Genomic DNA, 27,338 nt, shown 5'->3' on the forward strand with positions numbered 1-27,338 from the left:
TATGTAACCCGAGGTACCACTGTACTGAGCTCTCAAGAAGATTGTCCTGCATTGAGGCAAACTTCCCTCAATGGTCCCTAGATGTCAGTATAGGCCTAGGAACGTCCCATTTCTTCGCTTTCCCTTATTCTGTTAAGGAGAACTCTCCTCTGGAAAACTCATCCCATGCCAACACTGTCCCTGTTAGGTGCCAAGGGAGTGGGATTCTGAATTCCTGTGCTTTTGTGTTCTCCTTCATTATGGAGCCCTGTTTTGCGGAGTGCCAAAGCCTTCAGGAAACACACCCTGAGGCAACGCCCTCCCTTGCCCTGTGCCTCCAGCATATCTTTGATTACAAGGCAGACAGACCCCAGGACCCCAGGACCCCAGGACTGGCTCCACTTCACTTGTAAGTCACGATATCTTGCAGCTTAGAAACAAATAACTCATAACACATCCATTAACCGCTGCAAGAACAACCACGGCCAAGACATGGAAATAATTACAAATAACGGTTGATTATGGACCAATAGTCGAATGCAATCTGGCAAACAACAGGATTGGAAAAACTGCCACAAAAATTAAAAGTAGCAAGAGGGCAAAAGAATCATGATGATTTTTATGCAATCTGATGTGACTTTATTGATTACACAAATAAAGAGGCATATGGAAGAACCGTACCCAAAGTTTACAGCACAGTCTAGCGTGCATGAAGGACATATTTTAACTTTCCCCCTACCCCTTTCCTATAAATTCCTATAAATTCTAATTGTTATTGATACAAAATTCCTCTTACTTATTGTCACTGTTACTTTGCACCATTTCATATCTGTAGTAATTGTCATATTTTTGCTATATACACTTTGACACAACCTTGTCAGAAACATTTGTCTGTGTGTTTATTGTTTTAATTTTATGTAATTGTTGCATGTCATATGCTCTAATGTAAACAAAGATATATCTCAATGCAACCATGATAAACAGCTTAAAGATGAAAAGGAATAAGAACTATGTTACCCTCCCCAAAAAAAGAACTGAACTGCGTTGAATGAGGACACCAAAACATTTCTCCCATAGTCCATCCAAGCAGCAGTTAAACATTTCTAAAAAGTATAAACACACACACAGCAAGATAGAGTTGCATTACTTGTGCCTTCCTTTTGTTTCCATTTCTGGACAGGTTCTGGACCATCAAGGACTGACCACACCTGCCTTGTCCTTAAGGACCTTCATCTCTGCACCATGTCCCAGTCCCCCCACCCCCACCCCCTGCACCACTGCTGGTTTGGTTGGTCTTCCAGATCTATGGGTTGTGTTGGTGCTGGGGAGATGGCAGGAAGTGACATTGCTTGCAAGACATATCCATGCTACTAAGGCAGGGCAGGAGCCCAGCTGATGTAAGGACCATGCTGTGTGACTGGGAAATGTCCTCCTCAAGGATCCTCTGTTGGACCATGCTGGCTAAGTATTGGTGGGATTGTGGGTTAGATGGCAAGGGAGGAGGTGGCAGCACACTGTGCTACGAAGCTGGGAAACTGGGTCCCACTGACTCTCCCACCTCCTTGCTGGGGTGAAGGAGCAGCAACACAGGTCTAGGGTAGAAACTCTGGTGCCTCCAGTAGGCTGGGGCACCTTAAAATCCCTGGGACACTTTGAGAAACACGCCCCACCCTTAAACGCCATGCTCCGGTGGTGGAGGTACTGGAGGAAGAAGTGGGAGTAAGCTTTGCTTTGGACCTTCTCATGCCATGCACAGCTCGACAACTTTCTTGGCCAGCACTGGGAAACTTGTGTCCAGGAAACACAAAGGGCGTGGGGGAGAGAGAGGTCAACATCCCAATGCTTTGCAAGGTGAACGCCAGACAGAATGCAGCTCCCAAGGTCCTTGTGACTTGGCTTCCGAGTCCTGGTAAGAGCTCAGGGCGTGGCTTGGTGGACTTCCTCTGAGCGAAGCACTTTGTAGACCACCCAGTAGAAGATGTTGAAGACCAGGAAGGTGAAGGGGAAGACCGCCCGAGAGATGGTGTCGATGCGCTTGGCCCTGTCCAGGTAGCGCCTCCGGAGCATCTCGTCCTCCCTCAGGAGTGAGGTGGGAGGGGGTGGCCTGTAGATGTCAAGACTTTCCATTGCCCCACCGTCCTTCATGTGCTGCAGGCAGTGGCCCAGGCCGTAGCCCCGGAAGTAGAAGCGGCTCTCGCGGACAACCTCCTCCTCCTGGGGAAAGAGAAAGGGAGGGAGCAGCCCAGGGAGCTGGGATCATTGCTTTGGAGGGGTAGTCACGGCTTAAAGGTTCTCCGTCTTGTCTACAGGACAGGGGGGCCCTCGATGCTGCTGCATCATGGCTCAAGCCCAAAATCCTTCCTCCAAGGATGGTGGCTTGAACCAGGGAACTGAAACTAATGGGACCCAATTGCTTTCGAAGTAACGCCGGAGACATGCCACAGCAGAGCAGGCGGGATGTCTACAAGGCAGTCAAACCAACAAGGTGTGTTTGCTAGAAAGGCAAACACAGGGGAAGTTGGATCTCTACAGGAAATCCGCCCTGGGAGAGCCACTCCCACTGTCTCTAACCAGGTAAAGGCGAGCAGCCTATATAAGCTGGTCACGTCCCTGGCCTGCTTGCTCTCTTGATTCCTGATCTCCGATCTCTCTCATCTCTTCTCTTCAGTGACTAGGGATGTAGGACATGCACTGAGTATGAGAAACAGCTCAAACTCTACTTTAATCTAAACTACCATATATGTCTGTAACTACCTTTTAAGCCTGGTGCAGGACTGCTGCTGTGAAACCAGGTGAGTACCTAAATCTATCTTTACTAATAAGAATACTGTGTGTTTATTGTTTTAAGGGGGGGAGGGGAATACCAGGAAATCCAATCTGTGATAAACCATCCTGGATTGCTTAAATTAAAGGGCTAACACTAGTTTATCAACAGCTTTCTTCTTATTATTATTTTCAGCAAAGGGGATGTACTCTGCTGAACTCACAAATGTGAGTAAGGAAGGATAATATCTAACAAATATATTATCTCCTTATTTCTATACGCATCCCATGAGAGCATGTGAAGAGGGGCTGCAGCCTTCTACATTTCCAGCTTCCATAGTGTGTGACTGACGAAGAGGTCTGTGCCACTCAGAACGCATGCATGCCCTGATAACAGCTGCCCTTCGGTCCTCCTAAGCTCGCTTCCAGCACATCCAACCCTCTCTCCTTCTGGGCTGTTTGCTGACCCCATCGCCAGCAAAAACCCTTTGCTCCCACACATACAGGGGGTGCTGTGCATTTGTGGGCAACACTGCAGGGTGGGTTTCTCACAGGCAATGGGGAAGGCGGTGCAAGGGAGGGAGGGGAAAAACACGAGGGTTGGCATGGAGAAGGGTGTCAGGCGGAGAGCAGGAGACCTGCGGGGTGGGGTCAGGGGGTGGGGAAGGGGTGTGTGCTTGCTTTTTACCCTGGAGTCGGTGCTGCCGAATTGAGAGAGGGTCTCGCAGGTGGACTCGCTGCTGGGCGTGACCTCCAGCTGCCGTAGGGACTCCAAGCTGGGCGTCTGGCTGTTCAGACCCTTTTACAATCCAGCAGGGAGTGCAGATCAAACAGAAACAGGAGAGTGGATGACCGAGGGTTCGGCTGGCGCACAGCGACTCTGGGCGGGAGCCCGTGCAAAGGGTCTGTCCATTGATGCCCATAGGTGTGGCTCACTCTGGCTCAACAGGTCTCCTCTTAGAGAGCTTGGTTGACTACAGTCCTCTGGGTGGACTCACACGTGCACAGAACAGAGAGGGGAGACCCACCAGGTGCCTGGCAGGCCTGCCCTCTCCTCTTTGGAGGATGGCAGCAAAAAGGCAGTGGGGCAGTGGGGCTTAGAGGCCCTGGTGGGTGGAATCACAGAACCGTAGTGTTGTGGAGTTGGAAGGGACCTGCCCAACCTTCTGCAATGCAGGAGTCTCAACTCAAGCAGATGGCCATCCAAGCTCTGCTTCAAAACCTCCAACGAGAGAGGGAGTTCACCACTTTCCAAGGGAGTCTGTTCCACCCAAGGACAACCCTCATTCCCACAAACACACACACACATACACAATGCCTCCAACAAAGGGCTCAAAATGGCGTGTGGGCTTTGACGGCACATTCACACAAACCAGCCATTCAGGAGCTCCCAGCTTAGGCAGGGAGGAGGAGGGGAATGGAGGAGGATGAAAGGCAAGGTTTTGTGGGAGCTTGTGGGATGGCAGCATCATTACAGGCACACACACACACACACACACACACACACACACACACACACCTTGATAGGACCTGAACCAATGGATTCAAATGACAAGGAAGGAGATTCCATCTCAACATCAGAAGAGCCATTGAACCATGGAATGGACTCCTTTGGGAGGTGGTGGACTCTGCTTCCTGGGAGGTTTTGAAGCAGAGGTTGGATGGCCATCTGTCAGGGATGCTTGAGCTGAGATTCCTGCATCCCTGGGGGTCTCTTCCAACTCTACAATTCTATGATTCCGTCTCGGCTTGCCAAGTGGCCAGCCTTTAAGGCTGCAGATATAGAACTGGGAGGGTTTAGTCAAGGCTTGGTGACGTCTCAAAAGAAGGCCATTGGCTAAGGAGGGTGAGGAGAAAGGGGCTGAGCAGGATTGCCCAGGGTCCTTCAGCATTCCTGGCCCTTCCTTGCAACTCCCAGAAATGGATGGATGCCAAATAAGCCAAGCTACGCAAATGTGCTTTCAAAAATGTGCTTTCAACATTTGCTTTTCCTGACGATTTCATTTATTAAAGTGTGGGCCTCTACAAATGAGATGGTTGCAGTGGGGGTGGGCACTGGGGCGCATGACTCAGGAAAAGGGGGGTGAGGAGAAGGGGAGAGGGGTGGAAGGAGGAAGCAGCAGCAGCAACACAGTCTCACCGACACCCTCAAAGACCAGTAGCTTTATCTCTGGGGGTACAAACCCAGCTGGGAACCCTGCCGCCATGCCCAGGAAGGTGTTTCCTCTGAATTCTAGGTCTGTGCCTGGCTTTGCTGCAGCTAGAGAAGGCCATTTGCACTCTGCACCTGCTCAGAGATGCTCCCTCCAGCTGGGCAACATCTCATCCTGCTCACAGAATCATAGAATCGTCGAATCACAGAGTTAGAAGGGACCCTGAGGGTCAGCTGGTCCAAGGCAGGAATCTCAACTAAAGCATCCATAACCGATGGCCACCCAACCTCTTTTTGCTGCTGCATCTCACTATTGAGTCACATTAAGCTTGGGAGTCCACCAAGACCCCCTAGATTCTTCTCACATGTACTACTGGCAAGCCAGGTTGTTCCCCATTCTTATGTTCTTACAGCTCCATCCACTGAATGGCAGCAGCTCTCAGATCAAGCATCTTCTCCCTGTTAGTGTAGTCTAAAAACAGGCTTGAAACGATCCTTGCATAGTTTTGCCCCTAGCAACAAGTTTTATCCCAGCAACAGGTCTTCCCCAGCAACAGGGTTTCCTTAGCAACAGACTTCTCTATTAGACAGGCTCTGAATGAGAGAATTTTGGCTGTTACTCTGGCCAGACAGCTAAAGAGCAGAGAGGAGGAAGGATTCTCTGTGCATAGTTTTACTTTATTTTCCTTAGACCAGTAGTTGTAATGTCAATTTTTCAATAAATACTTTAAGCAGGACTAGAATGGGTGAGGTGTTTGTTCCCACATGAGAATTCACCAACAGATGAAGTGGACTGAGAAAGAAGGTTCTGGAGGATTTTCTGGGTGATTCAGCTGACTGAAAAGGAACCCGCAAAACGAACAAATTGCATTGAGACACCTGACCCTCCCTGGAGAAGCCATTGGGAGTTGTACCTGTGGCCTTCTGCAGGCACTGAGCTACAGCCCTTCCCCTCAAAATAAAGATTTGTCCTCATGGTTCAGAATGAAAGACTCCAACTAGACCTTGAGAGCTCTTGGGAGTTGGTGGCAGCGGCCAATGATAATGTTGTCAAATCAGATTCAAAACCTGTTTTGTTTTGTTTTTCTTTTGCTACAGAGACTCGGGGCAGATTTGGTGAACCTGATGAAAGAAAAACACCTGCAAAACAGGTGGGAGGCCTTGAAATATCTTCTGGGTGCCATCTGTTTCTCAACATGCTAGTCTGAGCTACAGCCCCCTCCGAAGCCCCTGCCTCCCCACCACATCCTGGGCGACTTTCAACAAAAATTCAGGGTCAGCTGGGCCAGGAATCTGGGAGGGAGGGCAAGTGGGGGCAATCCTGCTCCATTAGGAAGGGGTTGAGCAACCCAGCAGACAGGGATGGCTCAGCTATTGCCGCTTGAGAAGGGAAGCCCTGATCCTGCCCACCCCTCCCTTTCCCCAACCCAGGATCATGGCCATTGTGTCTGGGCTGAGAAGAGCAGCTGGGAATACAGCCAGCGAATCGCCCCCTTCCATCAAGAAGACAGCCAAGGTGGGGGGCGGGGCAGGTGGGGTGGGGGTGTCAGTCCGCCTACTCACCATCTGCTGCCGCCGCTGCCTTCGGCGCAGGCGCATGAACTCCTTGTGCTGGCGGGAGACGAAGTTGACGGCGGCATACTCCAGCAAGGCGGCGAAGACGAAGAGGAGGCAGACAGCCATCCAGATGTCAATGGCTTTAACGTAGGAGACCTGCAAAGGAGGAAGGGAGAACGGGGTGGCTCCTCAGAAGTGGATGGCTAGGCAGGGCCTGACTTGAAAGACTCCATCCCCCTTGGGGATCTTGTCCCCTATTCAGCAGGAGCACCCTAATGTCCCACAGTGTCTTAGAATAAAATTATCCTAGAATTGGAAGGGATCCCATGGGTCAATTTAGTCCAACCCCCTGAGAAGCAGGAATCTCAGCTCAAGCATCCATGGCAGATGACCACCCAACCTCTGCTTAGAAACCTCCAAGGAAGTAGAGCCCACCCCCTCCCAAGGGAGACTGTTCCACTGTTGAACTGCTCTTACTGCTAGAAAGTTCTTCCTGAGGTTTAGTCAGTACCTCCTTTCTCATAACTTGAAGCCATTGGTTCGAGTCCTACCCTCCAGAGAAGGAGGAAACAAGCTTGTTCCCTCTTCCATGGGACAGCCCTTGAGATATTTGAAGACAGCTATCCAATCTCTTCTCACTCTCCTCTTTTCCAGGCAAAACATACTCAGCTCCTTCAACCGTTCCTCATAAGGCTTGGTTTCCAGACCCTTGATCATCTTGGTTGCCCTCCTCTGCACACCTTCCATCATCCTTCTTAAATTGCAAGGGGTTAGACTAGATTGCCCTCAGGGTCTCTTCCAACTCTACATTTCTATGGTTCTATGATGAATTCTATACTGATGCATTGGAAGACTAAAGATCTGATCCTCTTCAGTCAATGGACTGACAACATGACAACACCCTCAACATATGAATGGATTGCTGGTAGACATAGACTTTGAGTTTATACAGAATATAGTAGGTTTTTAATAAGCATATACGTATTAGGATAATGATACCACTTATATCTATACAATAATGTATGGAAATGTAACTGGTTATAATAATGGTATTGTCTTTTCTGCAAAAATAAAAAATTCTATGATTCTAGGAACTATGTACACTACCTTGAGAAAAGGTGGGTGGTGGATATGATGAATAAATAATAAACCTCTCCTTTTTTCTGTCCCTGACAAAGTGTCTTTGGTTATGCAATCTTGTCTTAATAGCTTCCAGAGATAAGCTGCACAGGATGGTGATTTTAACTCTGCTGAAATAGAGATTTGCATTCTCAGAGAAGTGAGAAAGAGGAAGGAGCGTGGCTAAATAGAACATCCTCTCCTACTCCTCAAAATCCACGTATGAGGCTTTGAGCTCCTAGGAGGGAAAGGTGCGGTGGGAATGCAATAATGAAACAAATATTTGCAAGACGCCATCTTGGGGACTGGAGAGGCTCACTTGCCTCCCTCCTTGGGAGAGCGCTATTTCTCCCCTTCCCCCTCAAACCACCTGGCAGCACCAACCTTTGGCAGAGACGCCCGGGAGCCCGCGCTCTGCGTGGTCATGGTTAGCACCGTGGTGATGCCAAGGCCCACCCGGGCAGGGGCAGCATCCATGTTGATCCAAAAGGAGACCCAGGAAAGGATGACGATGAGCAGGCTGGGGATGTACATCTGGATCAGGTAGTAGCCCATCTGCCTCTCCAGGTGGAACTTCACCTCGATGCAGGTGAACTTCCCTGCAAGGGAAAAGGCAGAGCAGGCCCAGTGCCAGATTGACGTATAAGCTAAACAAGCTACAGCTTAGGGCCCCACTCTCTTGGGGGCCCCCAAAAAAATTAAAGGGGGAAAAACTGGATGTACATTTTGTTTTCTATGGAAGCTGCCCAGAGTGGCTGGGGAGGCCCAGCCAGATGGGCGGGGTATAAATAATAAATTATTATTATTATTATTATTATTATTATTATTATTATTATTATTACATTTCCAAAATATAAGATAAAAAACATAAAATAAAACCTACAATTATTATTTCATGTTATAGCAAGTTTCTAGAGACTAGATTATGAGTCTTTGTACATTGTGTTTCTAAAGGAACTTTTGTTCTTGCCAAATGCCAATGTGTTTGCATTATTAAGTTTGTTATGAATAAAAAATCATTTTAAGTTAGATATTAATAATTATTTCACTATTAATATACTATTCACTATTTCACTATTAATATGCTTCTTCTTAATTGCATTTCAGTTCAATCACTTTGATAAAATACATAGTTGGTTATGTGCAAATGGCTTGAGATGCCTATGAGGTCCATAAATGACCATATAGCATACATTCAACACAAAAAACAGCAACAATTTGTTGTTGACAAAGGACAGCTGGACATTGAAAGGGCCCCATTACCTTCTGGAGCACCTTAGGGCCTCATCAAACCTAAATCCGGTCCTGAGCGTGCCCATGAGACACTGCTGATTGGGAAAGATTACAGAAGGAGTATTTGAAATTTACAGCATGCTGTACATTGAAAGAAAGCTATGTGAAAATGATGTGCTGATGGTATTTGACTCCCACAAGATTAGCAAAAATGTAGAAAAATACTAGCAACCTATGTTGGAAGTGTAAAGAGAATGAAGGCACGTTCTAACACATGTAGTCGACGTGCAAAAAGGCTAGAGCATTCTGGGAAATGATATATAAATATAATGAATTGAAAATAATGTTTAAGATAACTTTTGTTAATAAAAAAGGAAGCTTTTTTTAATCGGCATTACAGGAGAAGAAGTACCAAAGGACTTAAAAAGACTGTTTATGTATGCAAAGACAGCTGCAAGAATGCTTTTTGCCCAAAGATGGAAGTAAGAGGAAACGCCAACCAAGAAAGAGTAGATAGAGAAAATGATGGACTACGCAGAAATGGGAAGATCAGGCACCAAGATGACAGTAAATTTAAAAAAGAATGGCATAAATTTATAGAGTATATTAAGGAACCATGTAAAAATTTAAAGACATTGGCAAGATTGATGTAGCACTTGTAATTTTTAACTGGTAAGGGATTTAATTAATTAAATTTAATTAAAGTTGGATATATGCAATTAGATGCAGTCAAAATTTAAAAAATATATTTGAGGAAAACCAGAAGGGGGAGGAGGGAAGTCCAGGGGTTAGAGAATCCCACAAAGATATAAATATTGCTGAATTTAAGTTTGAATGATGTTAATGATGAAAAACTGAATATATATATATATAGAGAGAGAGAGAGAGAGTGCCAATGAGACAATGCTGAGGTTACAAAGGTTGTTTGGGGGGGGGCATCCATGTGTCCTCCTCATAAAGAGGTTGTTCCCCTCTTTATTTCATTTATTTGTGCCATTCCTAGACTGCCCATGGACCAAGTTCCCCTGGATGGTTTGCAAAAACCAGTCAAATATGCAGATGTGATACCATCAATTAAAAAGAGACTCTGTACAAGATTGGGATCCTTAATTTTTTATTTTTATTTTTTAAAAAGCAGAATCAGGAAATCAAGAAAAAAGAGAGGGAAACATCTGGGAGGTGAGATGCCCGCCATTGTCGCATGCCCCGTGGCAAAGGAGTGGGCAGCACTGTGGGTGGGAAGGTGCTCATTCTGTGCTGGGATGGAAGCATCTGACCAAGGGAGGCTGGTTACCTGTGTTGTAAGACTTTGTGCAATAGCCCAGGTCCTTCTCATCCCGCAAAATGAACTGAGGGAGCGTCAAGCCTTCGGCCACCTGCACAGCTTCCTGCTCCTTCACCCACTCAAAGATCAGGTCATTCATGGTGTAGCCAACTAGAAGGCAAAGGCAGCGGGTGAGGAAGGAAGGGTGAGAGGGACAAGGTCAACCCAGAGTCTTCCAGCGATCTATACAAAGCCACAAATGCTGTCGGGAATCCTCCCCCCTCCCCCAAACCACAAGGCATTCATAGAATGGTAGAGTTGGAAGGGACCCCTGGCTCCCTGGGTGCAATGTGTGTAACGGTAAAGGGGTAAAGTGACTCCTGACCATTAGGTCTAGTCGTGGCCGACTCTGGGGTTGTGGCGCTCATCTCGCTTTACTGGCTGAGGTAGCCGGCGTACAGCTTCCGGGTCATGTGGCCAGCATGACTAAGCCGCTTCTGGTGAACCAGAGCAGCACACGGAAACACCGTTTACCTTCCCGCCGGAGCGGTACCTATTTATCTACTTCCACTTTGACGTGCTTTTGAACTGCTAGGTTGGCAGGAGCAGGGACCGAGCAACATGAGCTCACCCTGTTGAAGGGATTCGAACTGCTGACCTTCTGATTGGCAAACCCAAGAGGCTCAGTGGTTTAGACCACAGCGCCACCCGCGTCCCTTGTCGTCTAGCTTAGTGTTTCGCAAAGTGGGTGATACCACCCCCTGGGAGGCACTGGGACAATCCAGGGAGCGGTAATAGCCTCGGGTGCAAGGGGGTGGGCATTGAATAAAGCATGAAGAAAGACAAGAAGAGAATGAAATTTTGAAAAACCATTTGTACATGTTTCATTTGTTGTATAATGATGCTTATCAATGTAACATAGAGTTAAAGTCAGAGTGATTATCTGCTTAGGACGTAGCTAGAAATATAGATACATAAAAAGAATGCAAATTTGTCACTGCATCTTTCTGTTTGTGCACTTCACAAAGGTAGGTTTCCAGGAGGCAACTGAGTATTTTTTTTCTGAAAAGGGGGCACTAGGCCAAATAAGCTTGGGAACCTCTGATCTAGTCCAACCCCCTGCTATGCAGGAATCTCATCTAAAGCATCCATGACAGGTGGCTACCTAACCAGTGTTCAAAACTCCCGTTCTAGGAGCATTTTGAGCCATGGAATTTCATTGGCGCCAGCAGTTTCTGAGCTCTGGGTGCAGCAAGTCCTAATTTCAGATTAAAATTGCAGAGCGGAAGGAAAGGAGGACCTTTTTCTGCCTCCCCACTTCCAGCTACTCTCTGAAGAAGGGACCTTCTTACAAATATTAGGGGGGTGGGCAGGGGAAGGACTAGACCATGTGAAAAATGAAGATAATATTTTAGTTGCAGTTCATTCGTTTTCAGCTTTGTATTCTTGTTATTGAAAAAGTGCACCTAGACATTCTGTTGTTGCTTCCACAACCTCGGTTGAAGGTGCCATTGAGCTCCTAGCTTCCATGTCTCCGTTTCTAACACTGTACCCAACCTCTGCTTAGAAATCTCCAATGAACCAAAGTCCACCACCTTCTGAGAGAGTCCATTCCACTGTCAAACAACTCTCACTCTCAGAAAGCTCTTCCTGGTGTCTTTAGTTGGAGTCTCCTTTCTTGTAACTTGAAGCCACTGGTTCAAATCCTACCTTCCAGAGCAGGAGGAAACAAGCTTGCTCCATCTTCCATGAGACAGCCCTTTGCTCACTGCCTCTTCCTCTGCTCAGCACCAGTCACTTTCCCACCCCATAGCAAAGGGAACGCAGACCAGATCATGCTCAACTACAAGTTCCACTTGTGGGATGTGAAACACAAGAGCAGTCAAGTACAACATTCCTAGAGTGAACATGTTTACACATGGGGAGGAATGTTTGTCCAGCCAGCAGGTAAACTTCCTGTTTCCTTCTGGGTTGGGACAGACTTCCTCTGCATGTGACTAGAGGTGGGTGTGGCCTCACCTGTGCAGGTAATGACAAAAGCACAGGGCAGGGCAGACATCTCTCTCTTTTTGACTACATGCATTGAAGAAACAACATCTGCTTAGCCAAAGATGCTCTCTTGGCCTCCAGCCAAGGACAAAGGGACTGTCTCCTTATGAGATAGTTTCCAGGTGTATGTTACTTTTCTAAGCAAAGTCTGTCTTCTGGGATCCGATTGTGAACTGAATGATGTGTGAGTAAAGCTTTTTATACTGTTATAGAAGACTGTGACATGTCTTATCTTTTATGAGGGAATAAGGGGAAAATACCAGAACAGTTATTATAGAGGCTTTAGCAAGCCTGAGCAAACGCATCCGCTGCAAGTTTTAAAAAGGGGGAATGTTATTCTGCTAAATTGTGAACAGACAATATATCCTCTCCTGCATCCCTGAACATTCCCACACCACTGTCCTCCCTTGCTGGTTGGGAGACATGTTCCCTGCCCCAGGGGCTATTGCCTTTCCCCTTGACCTGCTCCTCCAACTCCGCCACTCAAGGCATCATTGCTTTCTGAGAAGCACCAGAGCTGCTTTGAAATGGACTCTTCCACTGCCAGAGTCTGCTGGGCCTTCCAGAACCTCAACAATGACTTTAGGGAGCCACCCTGGACTCAGCTGGCAGTCCTTCCACTGCCCATCTGCTGGCCACTCCGTGCAGCTCACTGGCAACAATTTGGGGCAGCATCCTTCCTCCTTGCCTCCAAACATAGATTGCAGGTGCGGCGACTGTCCTGCACCTGGCACCGCAAAAAGGTTTTGCCCTGGTACTCACAACTCTCCAGTTGCATCGTACAGGTCTGGATGTCCATCGGGAAGTTCTTGAGGTCCATGGGGCAGGACAGGATTAGTGTCAGCCTAGGAGGGAAGGGGAGAGAAAGGAGGGGGTCAGGGGGGTCAGGGGTCTGTGTCGGGCCCTGCCCTGCTTCCGAGTGGCAGCAGGGAGAGCCCATGCCAGGCGCCGCTGGGCCCACCTGATGCTGTAGAGCACGTTGCCATTCTTGAAGATGCGCAGGAGCTTGTTGTCGGTGGTGACCTCGTGGAAGTTGGCACCCTTCTCATTGGCAAAGAACAAATCCGGCTTCCAGATGGAGTCCAGCATGGATGGGTCGAGGTCCAGGGAGTCGTCAGGGTATTCCCGGTAGGCCAGGCGGGGGTCATTCCACTGCTGCCTCAGGAAGACGTTGACGCGGTAGTCCTTGAGAGCAGAGAGGAGCCGTCACACGCGGGGGCAAGCCACATGACATAGGCATGCACCTGCACACACACACACACACACACACACACATGCATCCATGTGCAGTGTGGTTCAGGGCCTCTGGTATCCTGGCCCGGGAGTGAGCAAGGCAGGTGGGAGGTGGGACTAAGGAAGCAAGCGAGCAAGCAAGCTGGGAAGAGATTTGGAGAAAGGCTCTGGAACTCCTGCACATCAATGGCTATTGATGTAGGCTACGCTCTCCCTGCATAGTTGGGGGCAGGAATAAAATAATAATAATAATAATAATAATAATAATAATAATAATACCAAGTGAAACATCGCTTCCTTGTTCTCAGTGCTAACTGGACACAATCCTACTAATGACTTTGGATACCAGTTGCTGGAAACCACAGGAGGGGAGAATCAATGCTGTAGAGTTGGAAGGGACCTGGGGGTCATCCAGTCCACCCCCTGGGAGAGAGTTCTTATGACCGTAGTATCCTACTTGCAGGTTTCCCACAGGTTTCTTGTTAGCCACTGTGCCCATCGTAGCTCAGTTGGTAGGGCCTGAGACTCAGAATCTCAGGGTCGTGGGTTTAAGACCCGCACTGGGCAAAAGATTCATGCACTGCAGAGGGTTGGACTAGATGACCCTCGTGGTCCCTTCCAACTCTGTAATTCTATGATAGACAAAGACCCGAGTACGTGAGGGTGCCGGACTAGGAGGGCCATGGGCTTGATCCAACTACAGGGTTTTTTGTGTGTTCTTATGCACAAGCCACAAGGCTCTTCTCTGCCTTCTTCCCAACTGTCCTCATCACCTGAACCTCCACCTTTCCCACCACTTTCCTCTCCCTGCCCCCCATCAACCTCCAAGGGAACAGCAGCCACTCAGAGGCAAGCACAACCCCCAGGGATCGCTGCCCAGCCAGCCCCAGGGCAGAGGAGGACCCTTGTGCTTGGGGCGAGGCAAGCAGTCAGAGTCTCACCATGGTTGTTTCAGTGACCGAACCAAAACTGTTGATGAAGATGTTGCATGTCACGTTGACGGGCGGGCCTGTAAGCCAATGGGAAAGCACAGGTGAGTTGACAAGGTTCCAGGGTGCAACTCAAAGCCGCCTTCGACCAAGTCAAAGCATTGGTCCACCTGGAGGAGACACCTGCCTTATACAGGTCACTTGTTTTTCCAATGATCCCAGGACACGTGTGAGAGGATGTGCAGCCAAATCACAAATGCATGATTCCTAGATAGTCACAAACAGGGGACATGATGATGTCATAGCCTCTAAACTTTTGTGGCAGGAAGAACAATAGAAACTTAATATTTACTTCTTCCTGTCTCTGCACACTTTTCTCCTGCCTGCAATGGGGTAGGTTGTCTGTAAGCTCTCCTCCAGAAAGCACACTCCATTTTGAACTAGACTATGGGTGTTTGTAATATTTAAGGATTACTGCCTGTCTGATTTTCATCACCATACTTGTTGAATCCTGGCAAGACTTTTGATGTGAGTAAACCTTATATTTTCTTGTTTTACTAAATAGCCTAAGAGTGATTTCTTTGTTAAGAGGGAAATATGAACAGGAGCAGATAATCCAAGTCTGCCTAGAGCATCCTTGGATATCATAATTGCTCTAGAAGGTCGTGCAACCTTATCCTAACAGCTTCTAGAGATAAGCTGTGCACAGATGGTGATTTTAACTCTGCTAAAAAATAAGTATTTACATTCTCACAGAAGTGAGAAAGAGAAAGGATAATGACTAAATAAAATATCCTCTCCTACTCATCTAAATCTATCCAACACCAGGAGTCTTGCAATATAATTCCCAGGGACGACACTCCCCCATTTCCACCCAGGAAAGGGCTCTCTTGTCTTCTGGTGTCTCTCTTTTTGTGTGGGGAGGGGCTTTGCATCCCTGGCTATCTTTCAAACTTCCAGCCTCCAATATTCTTGCACACAGAGTGACCTTCAGCGCTGGAGGGATGTGTATGATGCCCTGGATTTGGCAGCCCTGATGGGGAAACGTTGCGAAAGGATGGGAAGCCTGTGAGCAAAGTCCTCCTTTACCTTTGAAATTGGGTCTGATGCGGGCATCGTACCCCGACGTCCGGCCCATGAGCTTGTCCAGGAAATCAGAGGGAGACATTGGTTGCGGGAGGCTCCGTGAGGCAGATTTTGCTTCTCCTTTCCCTGACACCAGTCTGGGAGGAAGAGAGGGGGATGTCAGTGTGGGAATGTTCAGGGGTGCAGGAGAGGATATATTGTGAGATTATATCCTAATCCAACTTGTGCTAACAAGTTCCCAAAATATCAGCAGAGTTTATGACATTCCCCTTTAAGTTCGCAACGGTAACGTCTGCACAGGTTCGCTAGAACCTCTATAATAATTACTCTGGTAATTTCCCCTTTGTTCCCTCTTAAAATACAAGACACGACACAGTCTTCATAAAGGTATAAAAGAGTTTACTCATGTTCTGTATCACAATATGATCCCAGAAGGCAGACAGGCTTAATAAGGTAATATACATTTAGAATCTATCTTATAGGAAGATAGTCCTCTCCTCCTCTCTTGGCTGAGAGCCAAGAGGGCATTCTTAGATGTTGCTTCCTCGAAGGAAGATGGCAGAGAGAGAGAGATGGCTGCCTGCCCTGTGCTTTTATCATTACCTGCACAGGTGAGGCCACACCCACCTCTGGTCACATGCAGAGGAAGTCTGTTCCAGGAAGTTTACCTGCTTGCTGGACAGACATCCCTCCCCATGTTCTAACATGTACACTCTAGGAATGTTGTCATTGACTGCTCCTGTGTTTTACATTCCACAGTCAGCAGGCTGAACCCCACTTTTCTACACACACACACACACACACACACACACCACTGCTGGAAATAGGAGCTGGCATCATCTGGGCTGCCTGTCGCCATTCAGCCCTGCTGGGTTTAGGTGCCTCAACACGCAGAGGTAGAAGGCAGCAGTGTGGTACAGTGGGTAGCGCATCAGACTAGGACCGGAGAGAGAGTTCAAATCCCCATTCAGCCATGAAGCTCACAAGGTATGGCCAGTCACTGCCTCTCATCCTACCTTGTAGGGTTGTTGTGATGGCTCAATGAGGACAAAGAGAGCTTTGTATGCCACCTTCAGCTCCTTGAAAAGGTGGAACATGATTTTGATGCATAAAACAAATAGTCTAACCTCTTGGTGCCACTCAAGCTACTCCTTCTGTCCCCTCTGTGAGAGATGGGACTCCCACTGTGCCATGACAGAGGGATGGCAGAGCCATATATATTAACTTACCTCCCTGGGCAAATGGTCTCTTTTTCAGCACTTTCCCCCAAGCCAGAAATGTGAGAACATCTGCTAAATCTGAGCTCCAAACTCAGACTCCGTCTTAAGCTAGACTTAAGCATGTCTTGGTATCTGAATTACCATCTTAAGCTTGCCTGAACAAAGCTGCCGCATCTGTTACTCTTCAACAAGTATTCTGAGTGAGGAAATTTTATCCCCCCTCCCCTTTTACAAGACTGTTTGTGTGACTGTTGTTTTAAGGGGGAGAAAAGGGGGAAATATACCAGGAGAACCGAGTCTGCCTTAAGCATTCTGGATTACTTAAACTAAAAGGCTAAAACTAAGCTGCAAAGGGATGGCACTCTGCTGAGCTCACAAATGTGAGGAAGGAAGGATAATACCTAATAATTAGATCCTAGCATCTCTTCACATCCCAACAGCAGGGCAGAGAGAGTTATCCAGAGGGACAAAGGTTTCCTCTTTGCTGCCAGCCTGGGCCCAGCATGCATCTCGCCTGCGAGGCCTTGTGCTGGCTCTCCCCATGGAACAAGGGGTGCTTCCCCAGAGCTCTGCTCAGAATTACTGTAGGACGGTCATTAAGCAAATTGAGGAAACCAGCACTGCAAAAACTGGACATCAGCCTTGGCAGCCTTTACAGGGAGGTGCCATCTTCCTCCTCCTCCAGTTCCAGTCTTTGTGCAACTGCCAGGGCAAGAGCAGACTTTCCCACCACCCAAGGGAGTTTGCTGTCACTCCTGGGGGGGGCTGCTCTCTGCCCGCTCCCTGTCCATCCCCAGGCAAGAGGGCACTGTGGGCACTGCACTCTCTCTCTGTCACCCGCCCACCTTCCTCTGAGTGTGCCCAGCCTGCAGAGGCCTCTTCCCAGCTGTGCTTGAGAGGGGCAGGCAGGCACTGCCCCCACCTCCCCCCAGACAAATAGGACGTTGTTTAGTTTTTCAATGAACTAAAGATTTTGTAAATTGTTCTTCTTCCTGAAGGAGCGTCTCCACCCCCATCGTTCTGCCCGAACACCAAGGTCCAGCTCCGAGGGCCTTCTGGCGGTTCCCTCCCTGCGAGAAGCCAAGTTACAGGGAACCAGGCAGAGGGCCTTCTCGGTAGTGGCGCCCGCCCTGTGGAACACCCTCCCATCAGATGTCAAAGAGAAGAACAACTACCAGACTTTTAGCAGACATCTGAAGGCAGCCCTGTTTAGGGAAGCTTTTAATGTTTAATAGGTTATTGTACTTTAACATTCTGTTGGAAGCCGCCCAGAGTGGCTGGGGAAACCCAGCCAGATAGGCAGGGCATAAATAAATTGTTGTTGTTGTTGTTGTTGTTGTTGTTGTTGTTGTTGTTATTTGTTTTCATTACTTTGCGCCCCACTCTTGGGAGTGGGGAGAATTCAGCTGTAGAGAGGGCTATAGATTCTGTGAATAAGTCAATAATATTTCCCCTCTTTGGCCAGCTGCTGGTCCCTCCATGTGCACCCCTCCATTTGTCAACTCCGAGGAGCCCAGGCTCTGCCTGTCCCTAAGCAGGGGCAGAGGAAGGGGGCGGTGCGGGCGGTCCACCCCAGGTGTCATCACTGAGGGGGGGTGACATTCGGCACACCGTCTGCCCGTGACTCCCAGGCCTACCCCGAGCCGTCAGGGGAAGGGTTGGAGATGCGCGGCTTTGCCAGCGGCCTTCCCCACCTTCCCCCTTTGTTTTGACAGCCGGGGGAGGCTTTGGAGTTGTGGGCCGGCAGCGCGCCATTGCCCCTTGCTCCCGGGCTGCTTGGGGGGGGGGAGCCTCCCCATAGCTGTTAAAAGGAAGAGGGAAGGGAGGAAGGGCGCTGGCAAAGCGGCATGGCTCCCCCCCCCCCCCCCAGGAAGCAGCCCACCATGGACAGCTCGCTCCACCCCCCATGGGCATCTCTCCCCCTGGGACACTCACCCCACCCCTATGGCATGTGCACCGCTCCGGGCGCTGGAGCAGCTAGCTCTGCCTCTGTCCCTAATGCCAGCCTCTCAGTCCCCCCCTGCCAATCATAGAGTTAGAAGGGACCCTGAGGATCATCGAGTCCAGGCCCCCTGCAATGCAGGAATAAATATGCAGCCGTCCCAAACGAGGATCAGAGATGCAACCTTGGCGTTATCATCGCCGCGCTCCAACCAACCGAGCTATCCACACTTCTCCCAAATGCCCCCTTCCCCGAGAGCTGCCCGAGGATTTGCTGTCGATTCCCCGCGTGAAAATGCTCGTCCATTAAAAGGAAGGAAGCTCCCAGGAAAGGAGTCGCTGGCTAGACTGGAAAAGCACTTTGCAAGACGCTACCTTGTTAAAAGACGCAAAAGAGGCTCCGCAGATCCTGGGAGGCCAAATAATTTTAACAAGCCCAGCAGCTCCTCTGCAAGGTCAGCAAAGCAAACGCTGCGGGAGGTCAGCAGCGCTTGCATCCAACTCATCATTCGCTGGCCAAGGCCCCTGCAGAATCCGGAGTGGAACAGGGCCCCCTGGCGGTTTTGGTCTGTGGCAAGAACAGCTCCCTTCCCCTCCCTCTGGGGGGGCTGAAAGATCTGGAGTAACTTACAAGCCAATTGAGGCTTCGGCAGCATGCAGAATATACATTCTCCTCTCTCTTTCTGCATCAAGAAATGACATCTAAATAAACGCAACAAGCAAAACTATCTGAGCTGGATGCGTCTCCAATGACCCTGCTCCGTTACTGGGCCAGTGCTGCCTGAAAAGGCTGGTGGGCCCCCCCGGCAGAAGTTGGGTGGGTGAGCCCTTGGAGACCAGGAGCCCTGCATGCCTGGGTGGGGGAGAGCTGTACCATTCTGGGCTGAGCAGGAAGGATCAGAAAACAGCGACAGGAAGTGTGGACCATTTGCTGCCTGGCTGCGCAGTGCCTGGGGTCTCTCTCAAGCCCTCGAGGATCTCCAGAAGTGGGGGTCCCATTTCCGTCCAGGCCTTTCCCTTTTGACCCAGTCTGAGGACAGGAGCGTCTGCCGCCAGTCCAGTTGAGAAGCACGCAAGGGGCTAAGAGCTTCAGTTCTTGGCATCCGTGCATCTCCAGGGGTAAAGTCGAACAACTGTGTTAGCAGCACCGAAGGGACTTCCCCAGGACGCAAGCCTTGACCAGTGTTTGGAGGTCCTGGGCTGCCCCTGTAACAAGACCCCTCTCTGGGCCTCACTGATGGGGTCCAAAGGAGAGCACCAGCTGGGCTGCAGGAGGGACTGGAAGGAAGCGTACTAGGCACCACCCAACGGCCTTAGGGACTCCACTCTTGTTCTGTGCAGGGTTTTCTCCTTAGCCTTGTCTTCTCCCAAAGATATCCCGCAAGGCAGCGGATGTTTATGATCAGAGTTTTCCTTCTCCCAGATAGGCTCCCTTTCCAGGTGGCCGAGCCCCACCTGCCCCTCATTTCCCCCTAGACCACCTGCAGAAACCGCCTTCTTGGCCATTGGACCCACTCTTGGTCTCGTCCGCTCAATCGGCCGGAGTCTGTCTTTGCATGCAGGGGAAGTCCCTGACTCACTGAGGCTTGGAGACCCATCGGCTACCTTCACCTGATTTAGCTTCAGTGCCTTCAGGCCAACCTGATATCACTCCCAGTGGACACAGCGGGCAGGAGATACTGCGCTGCGGAGCCGAAGGGCAGAGGGAGTGAGGATTCCTGGAAAAGCTGAGAGAACTCCTACTGCCTGTGCCCACCCAGATGGATGTACCTTTGTACAAGCAAGATGTTCCCTTCCTTTCACTCCAAACCCACCTGGAAGAAGATCCCGAGGCAAGCCCCAGATCAGGCAGTCCTACAGAGCCAGGAAATCTGGCGGCTGCTCTCACCCCTGCAGTAGCTGCGGGGCCTTCATGGGGTAGCCCCACACTCATTGGAATGCAAGAACTGCACCACAGCTTGGGAAAGATTTGGGTTATCTTCAGTGCACCTGTTATGTACTGAGTTGAATAGGATCCAAACTGCAGCAGTCTGATTGGTCCTAGAACAATAGGATTCAGAATGCAGCAGTCAGATTGGTCCTAGAACAATGCAGCAATATGATTGGTTGGCAGGAACCACCCAATCATGCTCCAGATAGAAGTGAATCCACAACCTGATTGGCTTACAGTAGAATTCCGGAATTAGCCAATCATGTGCAGCCCATTGTGTAAATAATGTATATAAAGCAGATACCTTGAGGGGACTTTCATTCATTCCTCCTCACCACTATGAGCTGAATAAAGAGCATGAAATCACTTTGCGACTCTGAGTATATTTCACTGGCGACGAAGGTGGGATCCCGCTGAGCTGACTGCCACACACAGCACTGCAGCACCGCCACCTGCCGCACCGCTGCCTCGCACCGTGTATCCAGGCTTCAGCTCCGGGACACAAGGAACTCAGAATGGCAACCGACAGCAGCTTCTCGCCGTTCAACCCAGCATCTGGAGACTGGGAAGCGTATGCCTCCCGTTTCACCTTCCTCCTAGAAGCCAAAGGGGTCACCGATGAAGAAGACGCCAAGAAGAGGGCGATATTCTTCAGCGTCTGCGGAGAGGAGACGTTTGAAATCGCCCGGGCTCTCCTTGCACCCGAAGACGTCGCTACTGTTCCATACAAAACAATAATGGAACAGCTGAAGGGGCACTTTTCGCCACAGCCCTCTGTGGTGGCTCGTCGAAATGCCTTCTATGCAAAGCGGCAAGCCCCTGGGGAAACCATAACTGGGTTTGTGACCTCTCTCCGCCAAGCTGCCCGGTTCTGCAACTTCTCAGAGCTGGAGAACATGCTTCGTGACCGCCTCGTCGGTGGCCTGAAGGATGAGAAGCTGCAACGACGCCTCTACGCTAAGAAGGACCTAACGTTCCAGGTCGCTCTGGAGGAGGCCCTGGCAACGGAAGCTGCCGAGAGGTCGACGCAAGAGGCACGGCCGAGCCAGCCGTCCCAACCGAGGGTCCACCACGAAGACCTCACCGACGACTCAGGATCCAACAGGGAGGAGGTGCACCGAGTACAGCAGCGCACTCAAGCAGCCCACATACCACAGCTGCCTCGACGAGAAGCAGGGAACTGCGCAAGCTGTGGAGACAGTCACGAGAGGAGGACCTGCCGTTTCCGCAACGCAGAGTGCAGGCAGTGCAGAAAATTGGGACACATCGCCCGGGTGTGTCGAGCTCGGCCCACCCGACGCCAGGCATCAGATGACCAATCCAAGAGCCCCAGGTCCCGGGGCCCAACACACCAAGGCAACTCGACGGAGCTCACGGACTTCCAGGTATACCAGTTGCCCCACCCCAACGTAGAGAAAATTTATGTAGAGGTACAGATAGAGGGGGCCCCATGCCGCATGGAGCTTGACACGGGTTCAACTCTATCCATAATCTCGGCAAGGACCTTAAGGAAACTGTGTCCTACTGGGGGTCCCAAACTCAGGCCGGCCCCATTCACCCTCCGGGACTTCCGGAAACGTAAGGTCCCCACAATGGGGGTGGGGACCTTCAGGGTGCAATACCGAGGGCGGACACGGCAACTGGACTTGCTGGTGGTCAAGGGCCCCTACATTAGCTTACTGGGATTGGCATGGTTTGGACCACTGGGGCTAGCCGTCACCGGGGTGAACCACACGAGCTTACAAGTGGACGTGGACGCCATATGCAAGGAATTTCCGGGGGTTTTTGATGGGAAATTGGGACAGTATACGGGCCCCCCCATTGTTCTACAGCTTGACCCCGCAGTACGACCAGTCAGGCTCAAGGCCCGCCGGGTCCCGTTCGCCCTGAAACCCCGTATAGACGAGGAATTGGACCGACTCGTGGAGCAAGGCGTGCTGGAGCCGGTGCCTAATGCCCCCTGGGAAACCCCAATCGTCACACCCGTCAAGCCGAATGGTTCGGTCCGCATCTGCGCAGACTACAAATGTACCATAAACAAGGCCCTCACGGCCCATGCATACCCAGTGCCAGTGGTCAGCCATGTCCTTGCCACCCTGGCTGGGTCGAAAATTTTTGGCAAGCTGGACTTGGCCCAAGCATATCAACAACTGCCAGTAGATGAGGCCACAGCAGAGGCACAGACGATTGTGACGCACAGAGGAGCGTTCAGGGTAAAGCGGCTGCAATTCGGTGTCAGCGTGGCACCAGGCATATTCCAGAATCTAATGGACTCTCTCCTTAAAGGGATTCCTGGCGTCACCCCCTTCTTCGATGATGTGTTGATTGCCGGGCCCACACCAGAGGAGTTTGAGGACCGCCTCCGCACCGTTCTGCACCGTTTCCAGACGGCGGGTCTCAAGGTGAAGCGGGAAAAATGTCTACTAGGAGTGCCTCAGGTGGACTTTCTGGGATTTATGGTGGACGCAGAAGGGGTCCACCCGACTGGGGACAAGGTACGGGCCATTTGTGATGCCCCAGCGCCCAAGAACAAGACTGAACTTCAGGCCTTCTTGGGACTATTGAACTTTTACCATTCCTTCCTTCCCCACAAGGCGGCGGTAGCGGAGCCCCTACACAGACTCCTGGACAAGCGGGCCCCTTGGGTGTGGGGCCAGCGCCAGGAGGCCGCATTCCAGGCAGTCAAGGACTTGCTTGTCTCAAACTCGGTCTTGGCACACTTCGACGAGAGGCTGCCGGTGGTGCTAGCATGCGACGCCTCACCCTATGGCATTGGCGCTGTCCTGGGACACCAACTCCCGGATGGAAGAGAGGTACCGGTGGCATACTTTTCCCAGACACTCAACGCAACCGAGCGGAACTACTCGCAAATCGACAAGGAGGGTCTGGCAATCGTGAAGGGAGTAAAAAAATTCCATGATTTCTTGTACGGGCGGCCCTTCACCGTGGTGACTGACCACAAGCCCTTGCTTGGCTTGTTTGCCTCCGAAAAGCAGACCCCCCAAGTGCTGTCTCCTCGTGTCCTCAGGTGGTCAATTTTCCTTGCCAGCTACCAGTATGCACTGATTCACCGCCCTGGGAAGGCGATGGGCCATGCGGACGCCCTCAGCAGGCTACCACTACCGGAAACAGGCCCCGACCCAGCACCTGCACAAGAGGTTATGAGCCTGGAGCTGCTTCCCGACCGCCCCATTCAGGCACAAGAAGTTGCACACCATTCCAAGAAAGATAGGGTCATCTCCCGCGTCCTGGACTGGGTGTGGAGGGGATGGCCCAGCAGCAACCCCGGGCCAGAATTCGCCGGCTACACAACCCGCAAACATGAACTGTCGGCCCACAAGGGGTGCCTGTTATGGGGAAGCAGGGTCGTTGTTCCCCAGCCCCTCCGCAAAAGGGTCCTCACAGCCCTACACGAGACACACCCAGGGGTAGTAAGAATGAAGGCCCTTGCCAGGAGTTATGTGTGGTGGCCGGGGATCGACGGAGAGATAGAGGCCTGGGTCAAACACTGCCAGGCCTGCCAAGAATCCCGCCCAGATCCCCCAAGGGCCCCAGTCCAGTCCTGGGAGTCCGCCCGAGCACCATGGTCACGCCTGCATGTGGACTTCGCTGGCCCCTTTCAGGGGAAAACATTCTTCATAGTGGTGGACTCCTACACCAAATGGCTGGAAGTCGCACTGGTACCGTCCACTTCTACGTCCGCAGCCATCCGGGTACTACACAGGCTGTTTGCAACCCACGGGCTCCCTGACACTCTCGTCTCAGACAACGGGACTGCATTTACGTCAGGAGAATTCCAAACCTTCACAGCGCAGAACGCCATCCGCCACATCCGTTCGGCGCCATTCCACCCTGCCACCAATGGCCAAGCAGAACGCATGGTGCGGACCACCAAGGACACCCTTCGCCGCATGACGCAAGGGGATTGGGAGTACCGCCTTGCCACATTCCTTCTAGCACAGCACAGCACCCCCAGCTCAACGACTGGCCAGAGCCCCGCTGAACTACTAATGGGTCGGCGCCTTGCAATCAGATTGGACCGCCTTCACCCCGATAGAGCTCAGGATGAGGTAGTGGTGGGGGAAGGCAGGAACCCCCGGACCTTCGAGGCCCAGGACCCAGTGTACGCAAAGAATTTTGGGGCAGGCCCAGCATGGGTACCCGCCACAGTCACCAGGGTCACTGGTCCCGTGTCGTACGAGGTGCTAACGGATGGGGGGCAATGCTGGCGCCGCCACTGCGACCAGATACGGCGACGATTCCCGGGAGAAAACCAGGAGGAGGAAAGGTCAGAGGAGTCCCAAGGGAACAGAGGGGCAGTGAGGCCCATAGAGCAGGAGGGGCCAGCAGGAGAGGCAGAATCAGTAAATACAGAGAGGACCCGCGAAGCCAAAAGGACACCGGAACCAGAACCACGACTGAGCGAGCCGGTTGCACCAGACCAGACAGGCCCATCACAGCCAGCATCCTTGGAACATGAGCCAGAACCTGAACCCCGGACCAGGGAACACCCCAGGCCGCAACGCACACGTAGGCCACCGGCGTACCTCGAGGACTATGAATGCGACCTCCCGGGCAGGACTGGAACTTAGAGGGGAGGGGTGTTATGTACTGAGTTGAATAGGATCCAAACTGCAGCAGTCTGATTGGTCCTAGAACAATAGGATTCAGAATGCAGCAGTCAGATTGGTCCTAGAACAATGCAGCAATATGATTGGTTGGCAGGAACCACCCAATCATGCTCCAGATAGAAGTGAATCCACAACCTGATTGGCTTACAGTAGAATTCCGGAATTAGCCAATCATGTGCAGCCCATTGTGTAAATAATGTATATAAAGCAGATACCTTGAGGGGACTTTCATTCATTCCTCCTCACCACTATGAGCTGAATAAAGAGCATGAAATCACTTTGCGACTCTGAGTATATTTCAGCACCCCTCCATGCAGGTGGTGGGGCGGCTTAGCTGGGTTCTCTCACTCTTGAGGTCTGAAACCCCCAGATCTCAGTGTCGCTGGCAGGCCGGCCTCTCCCCCAAACCTCGAGCTTTAAGTCCAGACAACGGACAGAGGTTGCTCCCGATCAAAAATAACCTCCTTGGCTATTCCCACACTTCACAACTGCACTGTCCGTGTGCGTGTGTAGAAATGGTTGCTATGTTAGAGACAGCTGGCGAATTTGCAGAGCGGAACAAGCCCAGACTGCGGGTGGGGGTGGGGGAGTTGCTCCTGACCTCCCTGCAGACTTTTAGGCTCCGCTTCCCAAGCGCTTACCTGGAAACCCGAGGCTGACATGAGGGGATCTGAAATATTCACGGGGTGCTGGAGTCCTGAAAACATCTACGAGGCTCTTACACTACAGAACACTTAAAGGAGTTTTCCCCCAGCGCTGCTCTCCCCACAGCTGGAATGTCTGTGGGGCGATGCTGGGACCTCCCAGCGCAAAATGGATGAGGAACATGGATCTTCTTGCAAGCCCCACATCCCACCCCAAGGACCCTGCTGCTGCTGCGGGCACCTCTGCGTTCCCCTAAACCCAAGAAGGCTGTCAGTTCCTCTTAGGAGTACTCACCATGCCAGAACATACAGTACTCCTCCCCTATGCCCGTCCCACCCGGGGGCGCTTCGTTGCTGGAGTGGCCTCTCTGGTCCCCCTCCTGCCCTGTGCCCGGAGAAGTGTTGCTTGCTCGGACCCTGGAGAGAACCAGGCCTAGTAGCTCAGGTGAAAGGACTTCCTTCTCCTTCAGACCCCTCCCCGAGCCTTGCCTGAGAGCTAAGCGCCCCCCGCCGCCGCCGCATCTGCGCCCAGATTGCCAGCGCCAGTCTCTGAGGGGGATCCGGTCCCCAGAGCCTTCTTGCCCAGCAAAGGGCATTCTCCCCCGGCAGTGAAAAGCGGCTGGTGCTAAAATTCTCCCCCGAGAAGGACCAAGAGGCCTCGCTGGGTCGGGATAGGACCAGCCTCGCTCCTTCCCTCCCTGCCGGGCTTCACAACCCGCCGCCCCCGCAGTCCGAGCGCAAGCAAGAAGCCCCCCCCCCCCGACAAGATCCAAGCAGATCTGGAAGAGAGGTGGGGGCTGGGACTGTGGAGATCTGCGGGCTAAGCTGGTGGTGAAGGAGAGGGAGAGAGACCCTCTCGTGATTTCTTTGCAGGGCTTATGCTCCAAAGCCGGCTCAGGAGGGGAAGGAGCTGCGGGAACGAAGGCGAAGAGGGAAAGTGAGGCGGGGGGGCGGGGCTGCCTGGCACTTGATTTGAGCCCCCGAACCGGTTTCGAGCGCCAGCTCTCAGCCCCGGCGCCGAGAACGCGCCGCCACCTGGAAAATACCAGCGCGCCTCTGAGCACGTGCAAAGTGCCCCTTCCCTGCAGCTGCGGCCCCGAACGAAGACGCTCCCCGTCCCCCCCCCCCGCCTCACCTGAGCAGCACGCCGAGCAGGAGGTGGGAGACGACGGGCCCTCGCATCCCTCGGCCGCGCGGCGTCCCCCGCCGGCGGCGGGGAAGGCGGGCGGGCGGCGAGGCTGGCGGTGGCGGCGGCGCCCCAGCCCGAGGAGGCGCGCGCGCATGTCCCGCCGCTGCTCCGCGGCTCCGTCCGGCAGCGGCAGTGGCAGCGGCGGCAGCAGCAGCGCCGCATGGAGGCGCCTCGACGGCCGAGCGACGGCCAGCGCCTCAGTCCTGCCCGCCGCTGGCTTCCTCCGCCCGTAGCCCCGAGCCTGGCAGAGACGCTCCCGCTCGCTTCGGCCCGCCCTCCAGCGGGGAGGGCGCTGCCCAACCCACGCAAGGACAGCCCCGACGGCGCGGCGCTCCGCTGCAGCTCCCCGAAACCAGACCCGCCGCCGCCGCCTTTTTTCTCCAAGCTTAACCTTCTCGGCGCGCGAAAAAGGAGTCGCA

At 51.7% G+C, this 27,338-nt stretch overlaps 2 protein-coding genes across 4 annotated transcripts in view; one reads left to right on the forward strand and one right to left on the reverse strand.

The window, feature by feature from the left end:
• The window catches only part of LOC310746166 (GTPase IMAP family member 4-like), a 187,440-nt gene that overhangs the window by 107,563 nt on the left and 52,539 nt on the right, over window positions 1-27,338 (forward strand). The window lies entirely within an intron of this gene.
• LOC310746122 (glycine receptor subunit alpha-4) lies at window positions 857-26,965 on the reverse strand. Of its 2 annotated transcripts, none has more exons than XM_083579892.1 (9): window positions 26,866-26,965; window positions 15,368-15,501; window positions 14,291-14,358; window positions 13,078-13,301; window positions 12,879-12,961; window positions 10,098-10,238; window positions 7,955-8,169; window positions 6,458-6,607; window positions 857-2,193 (listed from the first exon to the last, which is right to left on the reverse strand). In XM_083579892.1, exons 1-9 carry the CDS (start codon window positions 26,910-26,912, stop codon window positions 1,897-1,899), a joined length of 1,359 nt encoding a protein of 452 aa, XP_083436018.1. In that variant the 5' UTR covers window positions 26,913-26,965; the 3' UTR covers window positions 857-1,896. The 2 variants fall into 2 exon arrangements, with proteins under 2 accessions (XP_083436018.1, XP_083436019.1); XM_083579893.1 differs by lacking the exon at window positions 26,866-26,965 and adding an exon at window positions 25,728-25,910.

Source organism: Podarcis filfolensis (assembly GCF_964270895.1).
Source record: "Podarcis filfolensis genome assembly, chromosome: 12".
NCBI classification, from domain to species: domain Eukaryota; kingdom Metazoa; phylum Chordata; class Lepidosauria; order Squamata; family Lacertidae; genus Podarcis; species Podarcis filfolensis.

Bases quoted from the DNA above. Each gene is read 5' to 3' on its own strand.
- LOC310746122 (XM_083579892.1), bottom strand. From the start codon at position 26,912: ATGCGAGGGCCCGTCGTCTCCCACCTCCTGCTCGGCGTGCTGCTCAG. The intron at 14,359-15,367 runs GTAAAGGAGGAC...ATTGGCTTACAG, and splicing joins CATCAGACCCAATTTCAAAG to GCCCGCCCGTCAACGTGACA. The intron at 10,239-12,878 runs GTGAGTACCAGG...TTTGCCTTCTAG, and splicing joins TACGATGCAACTGGAGAGTT to TTGGCTACACCATGAATGAC.